Source organism: Garra rufa, chromosome 19 (assembly GCF_049309525.1).
Source record: "Garra rufa chromosome 19, GarRuf1.0, whole genome shotgun sequence".
NCBI classification, from domain to species: Eukaryota; Metazoa; Chordata; class Actinopteri; order Cypriniformes; family Cyprinidae; genus Garra; species Garra rufa.
The window spans coordinates 31,308,823-31,322,951 of NC_133379.1; the positions used below are offsets into that span (position 1 = coordinate 31,308,823).

At 39.2% G+C, this 14,129-nt stretch overlaps 1 protein-coding gene across 1 annotated transcript in view; it reads right to left on the reverse strand.

Annotated features, from left to right (window-relative positions):
- specc1lb (sperm antigen with calponin homology and coiled-coil domains 1-like b) overlaps window positions 1-13,875 on the reverse strand; it is a 39,364-nt gene extending 25,489 nt beyond the window's left edge. Inside the window, exons 1-4 of the mRNA XM_073824024.1 lie at window positions 13,723-13,875; window positions 2,074-2,254; window positions 1,795-1,939; window positions 77-1,715 (exon numbers count right to left, since the gene is read on the reverse strand). Coding sequence (XP_073680125.1) covers window positions 77-1,715; window positions 1,795-1,939; window positions 2,074-2,217 — 1,928 coding nt within the window. The 5' untranslated portion in view covers window positions 2,218-2,254; window positions 13,723-13,875. The remainder of the gene's footprint in view (window positions 1-76; window positions 1,716-1,794; window positions 1,940-2,073; window positions 2,255-13,722) is intronic.
- Window positions 13,876-14,129: the final 254 nt, after the last annotated feature.

A 14,129-nucleotide genomic window follows, 5' to 3' on the forward strand; every position in this document is an offset into this window, starting at 1 on the left:
GGGGTGAGCTATCGCTTTAAGACAACTTAAGATAATCAAAGATATTGTCTAAGTTTTTATTAATTGTCAGTTTTACCTTGCTGATTGCCTCCTGGAGCTGGGCAGCTTCACTGCGTGTGTGCCCAGTTCCTCTTGTAACTGAGATGCTTTTGCCTCGGCTCGCTCTTTGTCTAATCTCTCGCTGTCCAGCAGGTGGCGTATGTCTGTCTTATCCCCTGCGTTATGAATGGAGAGTAGCTGAGACACTCTCTGCCTCTCTTGCTCAAGTTGGATTCTGCATCGATTCAGCTCCACCTGCTCCCCTTCGGACAGTACCCTCAGCGCTTCCAACTCCGCTTTGGCGACTGCCCGTTCCCTCCGCTCCATTTCCACAGCTCTCTCCGCCATATGGACGCGTTCCTTCAACGCCGCCATCAGGCCTTGGGCTTCTGCGTTCTCCTGTTCTGCCATCTTGAGCGCGCTGCTTAGCTGTTGCTGAACGCCCAGCAGCTGCTCCCGCTCAAAACGCGAACCCTCGTTTAGTTCGGCGTAGCGCCTTTCCAACTCCACATATCGCCCGCTTTTGGCATCTTCATCATCCTTGGCGTAGGCCACTCGATGCTCGTCAAGGAGGCCACGGAAGTAGTCCAGCTGTCTTCCGTACAGTTCCAGACGCTCGCCTTGTTGACAGAGGGAGTCAACCAGAATGGCACGCTCTTCGCCCAGGCGTTCGTTCTCTGTGGTCAGCTCTTGGGTGATCTGCTGCAGATCAGCAAGCTCCTGTAGAGTGGCTTGGAGTTCTTCAGCTGTGCTGTGCTGGTTCTCCTCCATCTGATGGATGCGCTCGGTCAGGCAGGCCACAGAAACCTCACTGGTGTTCCCGCTGCTCCCCCTGCGGGAATGTTCCCGGCTTGGTGGCCCTCCTTCTGACTCAGACGACGAACCACAGCCTGAAGGTGCGTCCAGAGCATCATCGCTGGAGGTGATCGGCTGGTAGGCCTCACTGCATTCACTGTCCACTGCATCAGGAGAGCCTACCCGTCTTGGTTCTGACAGAAGGTCCTCAGTAGAGCCTTGGGCAGAACCTTCTGCGGAAGATGCACGCATACCACCCCCACTATTTCCACTGCAGTTGGAAACTACAGGCTCAGGACTAAGGGACGGGCAGCGCAGAACTTTATCAGGGCTGTCTAGACGATGCTCTAGAGAGAAGCCGAGAGCATTGAGACGATCCTTCAGCATCCGGTTTTCACTCTTTAGCATATTTAGCTCATCAAGGATGCCTTGGTTCTGATCTTGAAGGAGAAGCAGAGTGGACTCCACATCTGTAGCACTGATTACAGAGGAAACCTCTTTCTCCTGAGGCTGCTTGGTCTCTTGAGATGCTTGTTCTGGATTAGGAGCTTCAAGTTCTTCTAGACCAAGCTGGGCTCTCATACCTCTAAGTTCAGAGCGCAGATGGAGGATCTCCAGGTCTTTGCTCTTGGCTAAGCCCAGCAGGTCCTTCACTTGACATTCCAGCACTGCTTTATGGCTTATCTGGCTGTCCGAGCGAGATTTGGTCATTCGAGAATCGGTCTCGGCTACGGTACGGCATCGCGAGCGCTTCTGAGGGATGGCATCGGTGGGTCCGGCAAGCTTTTTGGCAACACCAGCTCTGGTACGATCTCGCAAGTTCTCTCGGGTTGTGCCTGGATCCTTGGATGTGGACGACAAGGCACGCCTTCCTGAAAGACCTACAGGAAAAAGAAATGGTTATAAGCCAAACATAATTTCTCGTAACATCTTCAGAACTAAGGCAATGCTTAGCGCTACCTGAAATGGTCTTGGATCTGGTCTCAGTGCTGCTAGTGTTCTGAGAGGAGCTTCCTTTCCTGTTTCTAGTAGTGGTGTTACTGTTGCTAGCAGATACTGCTCCACTTCCTGCACTCACCGCTGGAAGATCATCACTGCTCTTTGCCTGGTTAACACGCAAAACATTAAGTTAATGATCTGCTACAGACAATTCACAATGCAACTCTTAGCTGGCACTTAGGTCAACATATTCTTAATGATTAAATACAAATGTTTCAGCTTTTCATATTAAAAAGTTACCTTAGACAGTGGAGCTGAACTCTGGGTTTTGTTCGTCATCTTGCCACCTGTGCCCATAATGCTGCTTCCCTCAGGTCTGCCTGGGGCTTTAGAGCCCGCTGAGGTTCTGGAGGTGGCGGCCGTGGGCTTGGTCGCCTTTTTCATGCTTGGCTCCAGGTTCTTGATACATTTACAGCGTAATCTAAATAAAGGAAAAACAGCCAATTAAATGCATTCAAATGGACCAACAAAAAATGCAATACAATTTTGAATACCCCACTCCTTTAGAAAATACAGAACAGTGTTTAAAGGTCATATTAGTGTACTAATACTGTGTTTAAGTCCCCAAGTTTAAATGCATCTAAGGTCAGAAAACATTGTAATTTTCTCAGAATACAAATTTATACATCGAGTCATTTGTCAATGATTTTGAAACGGTTTGTTTGTACCAGCTTTGAGCTTAATGTCTGTAAACCCCTCCCTTCCATGAGGCTACTCTGCTCTGATTGGTCAGCTGGCCAAGCCTGTTGTGACTGGCACAGAGGAGTACTTAAGCAGGTTAGCGAGCGCTACCATCTGTGTTGCCAAGGCCACTGTTGTTTTTGATGTCCGCAGGTTGAAGCAACCCCAATAATGTCATATTTAGCCCCTGGAATGCAAATTTAACAGGGTAACCCTGATAAAAAGCAAGTGTTTTATACCCGGACCCCGATTTTTAACGGGGACCCCCTTGAAACGCAACTGAGCTAGTTTTGAGTAGCATTTTTTACCCAGAAAACCTGGCAACCCTGATGCACCTTTACATAAAACAATAATATAGTGCTCCAAATCGCTCTGAAAATAATAACATAAAAACTTTTGTTTAACACTTATGCAAGCAAATCATGCCCACAGCTAAAGTTTAGCTGCTAAGTTACATTCTTTATTATTACTTTTTCTGTATAATGCACTTTATTAACAACTTTGCAGACAGTTTACATTGAAGGATAACTATGTTACAAACTCCAAAGAAGATATTTTTCGAAAACACATATGACCTGCTCTTTAAAAAGTAGTTTATGAACAGAATGGCTTAAAGTGCCAAGTAAACCCAGCCACAGAAAAAAAAATGCACATCACAAAAACATTGCTACCGCATATTTTTGTCTTCAAACCTTACTTTTTGTCCTGTAGCATTCTATAGCATTCAATCACGCAGAGCTTTAATCAAAATATCTCATTACCTTTCTCCAGCACTGGTTATTTTCCTCGGTGAACACATTGTGTACACGTCTATGCTTTTGCTTCGAGACAGTTGGAATGTAACATTACGGTCCCCGAGGACTCTATTTATGCAGCTTCACACACACTATAAACTCAGACACTTTAGGAGAAAACAATCATTGGTCAATGTTTGAATGCACACAAGACTGTGTGATTGGAGGAGGGTGAGAAGAGGATGGAACTGCCTTTCTTATCACATCATCATGGGTGGAGGCCAGGCCCGTTGGAGGAGCTGACCAACTGCGTCTAGCCTTAAAAGGCTTTGAAAGTCCAGAGCAGCAGGGCTAAGCCTGAGGCTAGAAAAAACTGCAGTTATACGTAGTAAAGAGGAAAAATTAAATTGTTTGTGTGTGTGAACATGTTTCACTCCAATTTTGAGTCAACTAGTATATTATACTTTGACTATAAAGATTTATTTATATACTATATATAAAAATATTTATATCTTATACAGTTGAGGTCAAAAGTTTACATACACCTTGCAGAATCTGAAAAATGTTAATTATTTTACCAAAATAAGGGGGATCATACAAAATGCCCTGAATATTAATTTCACATAAAAAAATTTAATTTCACATAATTAATAAAAAAAATATTTCACATAATTAAAAAAATAATTTTACATAAACATTTACATAGAGTCCACAAGATAAAACAACAGTTAAATCTATAAAAATTACCCCTTTCAAAAGTTGATTTTTAATAAAAAAAAATTAAAAATAAAAAAAAAAATTCATTGTTTTGTTACCTGAATTATTTTTTTTTTTTGCTAGTTGTTCATGAGTCCCTTGTTTGTCCTGAACAGTTCAACTGCCCACTGTTCTTCAGAAAAATCCTTCAGATCCCCCAAATTCTTTGGATTTTCAGCATTTTTGTGTATTGGAACCCTTTCCAACAATGACTGTATGGTTTTAAGATCCATCTTTTCACACTGAGAACAACTGAGAGACTCATATGCAACTATTACAGAAGGTTCAATCGCTCACTGATGCTCCAGAAGGAAAAATGATGCATTAAGAGCCAGGAGGTAAACTTTTGGAATTTGAAGATCAGAGTAAGTTTAACTTATTTTGTCTTCTGGGACACATGTAAGTATCTTCTGTAGCTTCTGAAGGGCAGTACTAAATGGAAAAAAAAAAAGTAGATATTTGGACAAAATAAGAAATTTACACATCTTCATTCTGTTCAAAAGTTTTCACACCCTGGCTCTTAATGCAGCGTTTTTCCTTCTCAAACATCAGTGACCGTTTGAACCTTCTGTAAAAGTTGCATATGAGTCCCTCAGTCATCCTAAGAGTGAAAAGATGGAGCTCAAAATTATATTAAAAAAATATATAACATGCATTTTGTATGATCCCTCTTATTTTGGTAAAATAATTAACATTTTGCAGATTCTGCCAGGTGTATATAAATTTTTGACCTCAACTCTATGTCTACTTGTATGTCTTTCTTAATATGCAAAAACTCTAGGCTATAGCCCCTCTGTAAGGGTTTTTTCACCTATAAAAATTGGAATATAAGAACAAAAGAAGTCTAGAAGAGAGATCTGTGCAACTCACATGTTGATGTAACTACTACAAATCAAGAACCTCAAAGACTTCACTGCAATGCTCATGCAGCTAGTGAACTCTGACCTTTTTCTTGCCCTTAAGTGGCCACTCTTTGCAAATTTTAACTACGGCGATTTGGATACTTTGATGGCAAACAGATGAGGCATGCCCAGATAGGCACCAGCCTAAACACCCCTATTTTTTCCCACAGGCCTTTTAAGTTGATATGTTTGAACAGGAGTCAAAACAAAAAGCACCACGCCCAACTGCAGACCACAACTTGCAGTCTTATCAAAAGAAGAATAGACACATTAAGCCAAACCCTAATGGTGTTGTAAAACGTAGCCATCCTTAAATTCAATGAATGACTTATGTTAATAAATACTGATTATAAGTGTTTCTTAAACGGATCATTTACCCACAAATATAAATTACTCAACCTCATGTCTTTCCAAACCCTTAAGACCTTCGTTCATCTACAGAACACAAATTAAAATATTTTTGTTGAAATCCAAGAGCTTTCTGACAGTGCATAGAAATCAACGCCACTTACACGTTCAAGGCTCAGAAAGGTATTAAGGACATCAGTAAAAAAAAAAAATCCATGTGATATCCGTGGTTCAACCATAATTTTATGAAGCTACGAGAATACTTTGTGTGCAAAGATAACAAAAACAATTTCTCTTCCGGTAAGAGTAATATCATAAAAAAAAAACATAGTTGGACAAGCCCTGAGGGAAAAGAAAGATTCTCTGTAGTAAAATTCTTCAGCTGTGCAGAGTTAACTTCCCACTTGAGAGGTCATTGCAGGCAACATTCAATCAAACCCAAAACATTCCATCCAAACTTGATTTCAGTCCTCGATATGCAAACAGCTACCGGGCATTTGCACAAATCTGAGTGCACTGAACCGCAGTGCCACAACATTTCAACACGCAGACATATCAATCAACACACTTCTAAAAATTATTCAAAAACACAGCCCCAAACACAAGCGACCACACCAGTGGAATCTGAGCTGAATTGAGATTTTCAGAAAATGAAAACAATATTAAATATATCAGGACATGTATCATAGGACTCCAAAATGAGTCTGGGCATTGGCCAGTGAGAAAGAGGTTATAGAACAAAAAAGGTGCTTTCAAAGCTTTTGAGAATGGGGGTGGGTTTCTCTTTCAAGTCAACTCAGACTACGCCAAGTTCTTGCATGTCGTTCAATGTCTCTTGGGGTCAAGGGTCATTCCAGGTACATAAAGACGCCTCTGAGCACCTGTTCAGATGGCGGTTTTCAACACAGATATCCAAACAAAATCAGACTGAAAACTTTAAAAACAAATGTTAAAAATTTAAACATCCCAAAACAACACATTTCTGTAAAGACTTATATGCTTTAATATAAAATAAATGATGTCTCTTATTAAAATATGTAGTAGAAATCCACATCGTTTTATACATATTTTGGACAATTGTTTTGATGACAAGAAATGGCTTCAGTCAGTGCTATTTTTTGCCATTTAAAAAAATAATAATAATAACATTCGCAACACAACTTGGAAAACAAAAAACAGATACTATTTCACATTAAGCAGCTTTTAAATGTAATTTTCAGTTGAAGGACAACAAAAGAAGCAGATGTCTTCACTGCTTTTCCTCACGACATGGAGAAAAGAATAAAAAGATGGCTGTAGACAAATTAAACTTACTAAAGACCTGCGTCTTTGTTCTCTCCACTTTAGCCCTGATGCCTTTGATGGTTTTAATAGACCACAGCTACTGAAAGAGCTTACAAACGGCAGAGACAAGAAATGCTAGATGCCATCCTGGCATTATGTAAACTTGCCAGCGTTTGTCATAAAGCCGCAGCCACTGATGGAGTTTCTCAGCGCGGATTTCACTCTAAATTCGGGGGCGTTTAGAATCCTTGTGGGGAAAATCAAAGATATGCCATTTGGTTTAAGCCTACACTTAAATTCATCACCACCTTAAAAGCTCTTTCAGTAGCCGTGGTCATCATATCAGTATTTTATTTTCAGAGTTGTGATGAGGTAAAAATAGCAACAGGTAGAGACAGTAGCTCACAGTGCAACCAATTCACATCATAATGATGAAATATGTATAAAATGATGTGGACTTTTAAATAACGTAAATCTTTCATGGGTTTTCAACTACATATTTTAGTAAAAGACATCATTTACATTATATTAGGCCATACTAGTCTTAAAGCAGAAGTTCATCTCCAGAACAAAAATTTACAGATAATTTACTCAACACCTTGTCATTCAAAATGCTTGTCTTTCTTTCTTCAGTCGCAAAGAAATTATGTTTCTTGAGGAAAACAATTCAGAAATTATCTCCATATAATGGATGTCAGTGGTGCCTCCAAGTTTGAACTTCCAAAATGCAGCTTCAAATGACTCTAAAGGATCCCAGCCGAGAAATAAGGGTCATTTTTAAAACAAATTCATTTTTTTTTTAATCTCAAATGCTCATCTTGTTTAAGTCTGTGTGACCATACAGCCAATACAATTAGGGTATGTCGAAAAACTCCCATCTCATTTTCTTCTTCAACGTCAAAATCGTCCTACATTGCTGTTTTACCTTTTTTTTTTTTTTAAAGAGCATTTGATCTACTTTGCATGTTCACTTTGTAAACACTGGGTCGGTTCTTCTGCAGCGACTTAGGATGATTTTGAAGTTAGTGAAGATAATGAGATGGGAGTTTTTCGACATACCCTAACTGTATTGGCCGTATTGAAAAGGAAAAAACAGAGTTCACACAGACTTTGACAAGATGAGCATTTGAGGTTAAAAAGTATATAAATTGTCAATTTGTTTCGAAAATCACAGTTCGTTTTGCTAGATAAGACCCTTCTTCCTCAGCTGAGATCGTTTAGAGCCACTTGAAGCTGCATTTAAACTGCATTTTGACTTCAAAAACTTGGGGACACCATTGACATCCATTATACGGAGATCATTCCTCAAGAAACATAATTTCTTATTGACTGAAAAAAAGAAAGACACTAACATCTTAGATGACAAGGGGGTGAATAAATTATCTGTGAATTTTTGTTCTGGAAGTGAACTTCTCCTTTAATACCCGGGGTTTCCATTTTAAGCATGTTCACACTAAGAACAATAATTTTAATGATAAACTATAACTAAAAGGTTTCCATTTCATGTTTTCATTCTAAAGCTATGAGAATAAGCAAGTTCAAACCAAAACTATAATGTTAACAACACAAAGAAACAATATTGTAAGAATCACTTTTAGAACAATTTTTTCCAGCTGATGAACAATAAAAACATTGGCAGCAGTAGCCATAACTGCAACATTTTAATCACCCATGTGGACTCTAATGTAGTTATCACTATACTTATCATTCTGTGTGTGAATGTGTCTTTAGATGTAATGACCATGTTTAAACGTCTTCCTGTGTGGTCGATTTGCCTGTGGAAGCGACAGTGTGCGATGATGCTTTGAATATGCGCAAGATGGTGGAAAGTCATTTGGCCCTTGTGTAGTGCATGACGAGAAAATGCATCCAATGCTGTGGGTAAGAAAAATAAATAGACGCTTCGCTTTTCGCAAATAAAATGTGCAAAAAGCAGCATAGAAATTGGGCTGTTACCTACCGACCTGCAAGGAAAGCCACAGTGAAGTTCAGACTTCAGAAATGGACCTCATGGGGAATAAAAGCTTTTGAAAAACAAAAACACAAAGTAATTCTCTTGAGAGGGAATCCAAGAAGGAAAGAACAATCCAGGAATCTCTAAACAGTGACCGCAGTCCTGACCTTCTGACGCTCAGCCTGAACAAACCGTTTGATATGCAAAACAGGTGAGACGGCACTGTGAAGTTCAAGGGATTCAATTCCTTCAGTGTATCTCACCAAAAAAAATATTCTTTGGGATATTTCAGACACACATCTAATGGAAATTCCTCACAGACCTGACACAGCAGTCACTTGTTAATTGAGCATCAGTATGAAGGCTGCTTGGAGGAATGTGTTTGTTTGGATAGTTGATTACACACACACACACACACACACACACACACACACACACACACACACACACACACACACACACACACACACACACACACACACACACACACACACACACACACACACACACACACACACACACACACACACACACACACACACACTAAACAGGCTGCAATTATTACAGCAGGAGGTCTAAACCTGTAAATAAGCCTGTAAAAAAAAAATCCCAAAATTACTCATAGTAGGAGAACACTATTTTTTTTTCCTTTGAGTGAGACATCGATTCCAATCCTTGCCAAAGATCTGAGACATAAGAACCATGACGCTACTAATAAGAGCTTCCATTCAATGAAATCATTCCTCTGAGAGCTGCTAATGTGCTCAAGAGATACAACTGGGTCAGTGTCCACAGGACGTCCCACTGGGCACACAGGCAGTCATTTGCATCCAAGTCTGTTGAAACCAATACAAATTTCTAATGAGGTCCTCAGTACAAAAACATATCAGAAAGCCATTATAAAGGTCTCTTTGACATCATAAATGACATTTTGAAATCAAGTCAACATGAAACAAGTTTCACAGCCCCCCATATCCAATACAGGATATTAGGGATGTAACGATATCAAAATCTCACAATACGATAATATCATGATATGAAGTTAAAATATTCTATCAAATTCACTTTGAGAGTTCAAAATAAGAGCTTCAACCTATGTTCTTAGGAAAAACTTAAAGGAACACTCCTTTAAGTTTTTAAAGAAACACTCCACATTGACATATTTGCATGTATTTGACTATTTAGGTATGCATCTTAAGCTAAACGTTCACTTTACTTGTCTGTGTTCTGGTCCGTCTCTGAACGCATACACAGAACAGTGCAAATTCTCTTTTGTGCTTTTAAAAACACAACATCAAATAAACAAAATAAATTAAGCGTGTCCTATTTAATGCAAGTCATGTTACATGATTTTACTGATTTGCATGTGAAATTAGGCTTTTATAGAGGAGCGAAAGCACACAAAGCGAGTGGAATCAGGAGCAATAATCGTTTTATCTCGATTATTGTATTTTCATAATCGTTTGAAGCTGAAATCGAAATCAAATGAAAATTATTATTTCATAGGTATATTATTTTTGCTTTACACTATAGTAGGGAAATTACAATACTTCATTCCTAATTTGTACACTTGAAAATTACATTTTGAATTTAGACTGCAGTAACATTAGCCATTTAAACCGTTAGCTGACAGCAATTCATACTGCACTTTTAAGCTTTTATTTGGACAAAAACTTCAGTAAAGCTCTTATTTTGACAGAAAACTCTTAAGTGAAAACAGGCTTACAAAACAGTGTCTCACTACAAATCTTGTGAAATGCTGTAATCATCTGCCGCAAAAAAAAAAAAAAAAAATGTTTAACTGGTGGCTGTTACATTTCCAAACACAAACGATAAACCAATTCACTGCATTCACTGTGAACAAAGTCGTTCTGAGGTGCAGAAAACACCGGATCACATACTGAATGCCTGAACGAAGTGCGCGCTTTGCTTTGGAACACGCAACGAAAACAGACTTGACGAAGGGATTAAGCATTTTGATTTCTGGGTTTCAGTATAAAATGAATGTTGACATATCATTAAAGACAAATATTTTTCCCTTAAAGGAGTAGTTCACTTTCAGATCAAAAATTTACAGATAATGTATTCACCCCCTTGTCATCCAAGAAGTTCATGTCTTTCTTCGTAAGGATTTTTATTTATTTATTTTTTTTGTAGTAAAACATTCCAAGATTTCTGTCCATATAATGGACATCTATGGTGCCCCCGAGTTTGAACTTCCAAAATGCAGATTCAAAGGGCTCTAAATGATCCCAGCCGAGGAAAGAAGGGTCTTATCTAGCGAAACGATGGGTTATTTTCAGAAAAATTACAATTTATATACTTTTTAACCTCAAATGCTCATCTTATCTAGCTTGGCAAGACAAGTGATTGAAATTAAAAAGTATATAAGTTGTAAATGTTTTTAGAAAATAACCGATCGTTTCACTAGATAAGACCCTTCTTCCTCAGCTGGGATCATTTAAGGCCGGGACACACCAACCCGACACCAACCAACTAGTGCCGACGAAAGCCGACCGTCTTGTCGCCTCTAGTCGGCTGCGTCTGCGCGCGTCTGGGCAATTAAACTGAGCTCGAACACACCGAACTGACGAAAGCCGACTGCAAACTAGAAGGTGCTTTCTGCGCATGCGTGAGGAGATATACCGTGGCGTACCTGCAGATGGCAGTAGTCTGTATTTTCATTCCAAGAAGAGAACCCGGAAGAACCGCCGCACGGTTTGCATAGCGTTTTCCGTTATGTCGTACAGCGCTGGCCTGTCTTGGATCAGATTGATCAGCTCGCCTTCAATAGCTTCGTTCCACACAGCCATAGTTGGTTTCGAATTGCGAAATTATGACAGCGAGCCGATTCCCTCTTGACTCTTTTCTTTGCTTGTTACGTCACTTCACGTTCAAGTCCTCCACGCGCTCTGATTCGGTGTCTGAACAGCCAATCAGAGCGCTCTCTTTCCCAGACGGCCCCGACAAGCCCGACGCCGATTCAACATGTCGAATCGGGCAAACTTTGGCCGACGCGAGCCGACGTGCGGAACACACCGAACCGACGCGCTTCACCGACGCCCACCAACTGCCCGACGAGGCCAGACGGCTGATCGTCGGCTTGGTGCGTCCCGGCCTTTAGAGCTCTTTGAAGCTGCATTTTGGAAGCTCAAACTCGGGGGCACCATAGAAGTCCATATATGGAGAGAAATCCTGAAATGTTTTACTACAAAAAAAAACATTTCTTTATGACTGAAGAAAGACATGAACATCTTGGATGACAAGGGGGTGAGTACATTATCTGTAAATTTTTGTTCTGAAATTGAACTACTCCTTTAAGTATCCTCCTATTTTTAGCTGTACAAAACAGCTTGTCTGCTAGATATTGCAAATTGGTGTGTCTTACTATATTATTTTAATGTATTATCTTATATATGAGCACACTGGTTTGTAGTTCAAACAGTTTTACCGTTTACTGCACTTTGTTATTCTTCTTGGGGTTTTTTCCCTATAGTGGATAATGAACCGGAAGTCTCACCCATAGGCTTACTTCCATATTGAAAAAAAAAGTGGATAGCATACACCAATTAATCATTCACAATAAGTCCAGGAACATTTATTATGAAGGCTATTAGTCAGTGCTGACTTTGGGAAAAGAGGATTAGCAAATGGCCACACATTTTAAAAGTTCAACTTGCCACGCTGAATCACAACACTTAAAATGCATGACTAACCAATCACTGCTGAGCTGTGCAAAAAGTGTCGAGCTCTGAATCTGAAAGCAATAAAACTGACAGATGAACTTGTTACGGACCAAGAAAAATACTGAGGTGCTGAGAAAGAAATGAAGAAAATTTCATACTGCCCAATCCATCAGCAAAGCATTTTTTTGGCAGAAATACTCAATAAAAAAGCTAAGCAAAAGCTAAACTACTACAATAGGATTTCCTGCGACTAAATTAAAAATATTGCCTTATAACCAGCAATGAGGGTTTACCATTACCCTTTACTCTACCCTGAAGCACTCCCCAAAATGCTTTGGATGTCTGGGGGCGTTGGGTTGACTGGAATGTGCTGCTGCCTGCTAGAATCAATTCAACCCAGCTCATCAAAAGCCTTCATGAGAAACAGCTATAGATGCCATAGACTCAGCAAAGCCTATTCCAAACAACAGTAAAGGAAATTCTCTTGTCATAAATGACACACATTCTGGATTTTTTTTTAATAACTACCATTTTGATACAGACTTCTTATTAACTGTACATGTGACAATGGAACACAAACCAGCCCTAAGTATCATGGGTATATTTGTAGCAATAGCCAACAATACATATGGGTCAAAATTATCGATTTTTCTTTTATGTCAAAAATCATTAGGATATCGAGTAAAGATCATGTTCCATGAAGATATTTTGTAAATTCCCTACCGTAAACATCAAAACTTAAGCTAAGAACTTCATTTGGACAACTTTAAAAGCAATTTTCTCAATATTTGGATTTTTTTTTGCACCCTCAGATTCCAGATTTTCAAATAGTTGTATCTCAGCCATATCCTAACAAACACTATATTGATGGAAAGCTTATTTATTTATGTATAAATCTCAATTTTAAACAAACTGACCATTATGACTGTTTTTGTGGTCGAAGGTCACATATATAGATAGCCTACAAAAAATAATTTTAAGAAGTAAACATGTCCTGTGGTGTGACATGCTATACAATAATTATCTATTCACAGAACACATCAAAATGATGACATTTACCACAAGTCCTCTGATGTGGGACTAACCCAAAATAACCACTTTAATGAGAGGATAATCTGTTTAAAATTAGTTACTTCTCATAGTAAATAGATCTCACACACAAAAAACTGGGGTTTGTGACTTTAAAGCTCAAATAAAATAGTAACGGAAAACTGAAGTGAACTGTATTCATCGTACCATCATAATTTACTTAACATACATAAGTTATCATGACTCATCTTAAGACAAAAGCGCAACATTATTACCATCAACACAAATTTGTCATCAGTTAATATAGTTGCAGTTTGCTTTGACATCAAACGAAGATTGGCGACACGACACACTGTTATATACGATTTTTCATTTAGGAAAAAAGTTTTTAACACTACCGGTGGGCCTAAATTGCTCTTTACCGACATAACTGACCATAGTCGATCTGGGAACACAATTCAGAAGAATAAACGACATCGACCGAAGAAACGACAATAACTTAAATGACATTTTACCTTGCGCTCCTCAGAGAACTTCCTAGGATGTATCCGAATAAACACAGGCTGGCGTCTCCATTACAGAAAAGTAAATAAACGCTTTAATGTTGTAGAAAAATCTCTGCTTTCCGACTCCCCGGCAGCAGAGGGATGCTTGTGTTTCCCAGTCCTCCTTCCAAGCCGAGACCGAACGCGATGTGAAGCAGGACACAATATTTGGTCACGCCTTTTTTCAGTAAATTGCTGTGTTTTTCAAAATAAAAGTCTTGGGCGAACTCTGCGTTTGGGGAAAAGTTTATTTGTATTTTATAGACTTGTATTAATAGATAGAAAATTGAAGGGTGGTTAAAGAACAGGAAAGAAACTTTAAACTTCAAAAATAATTGCTTTTTGTAGTAGTGTGTAGTAGTAGCTTAAAGGTGTAG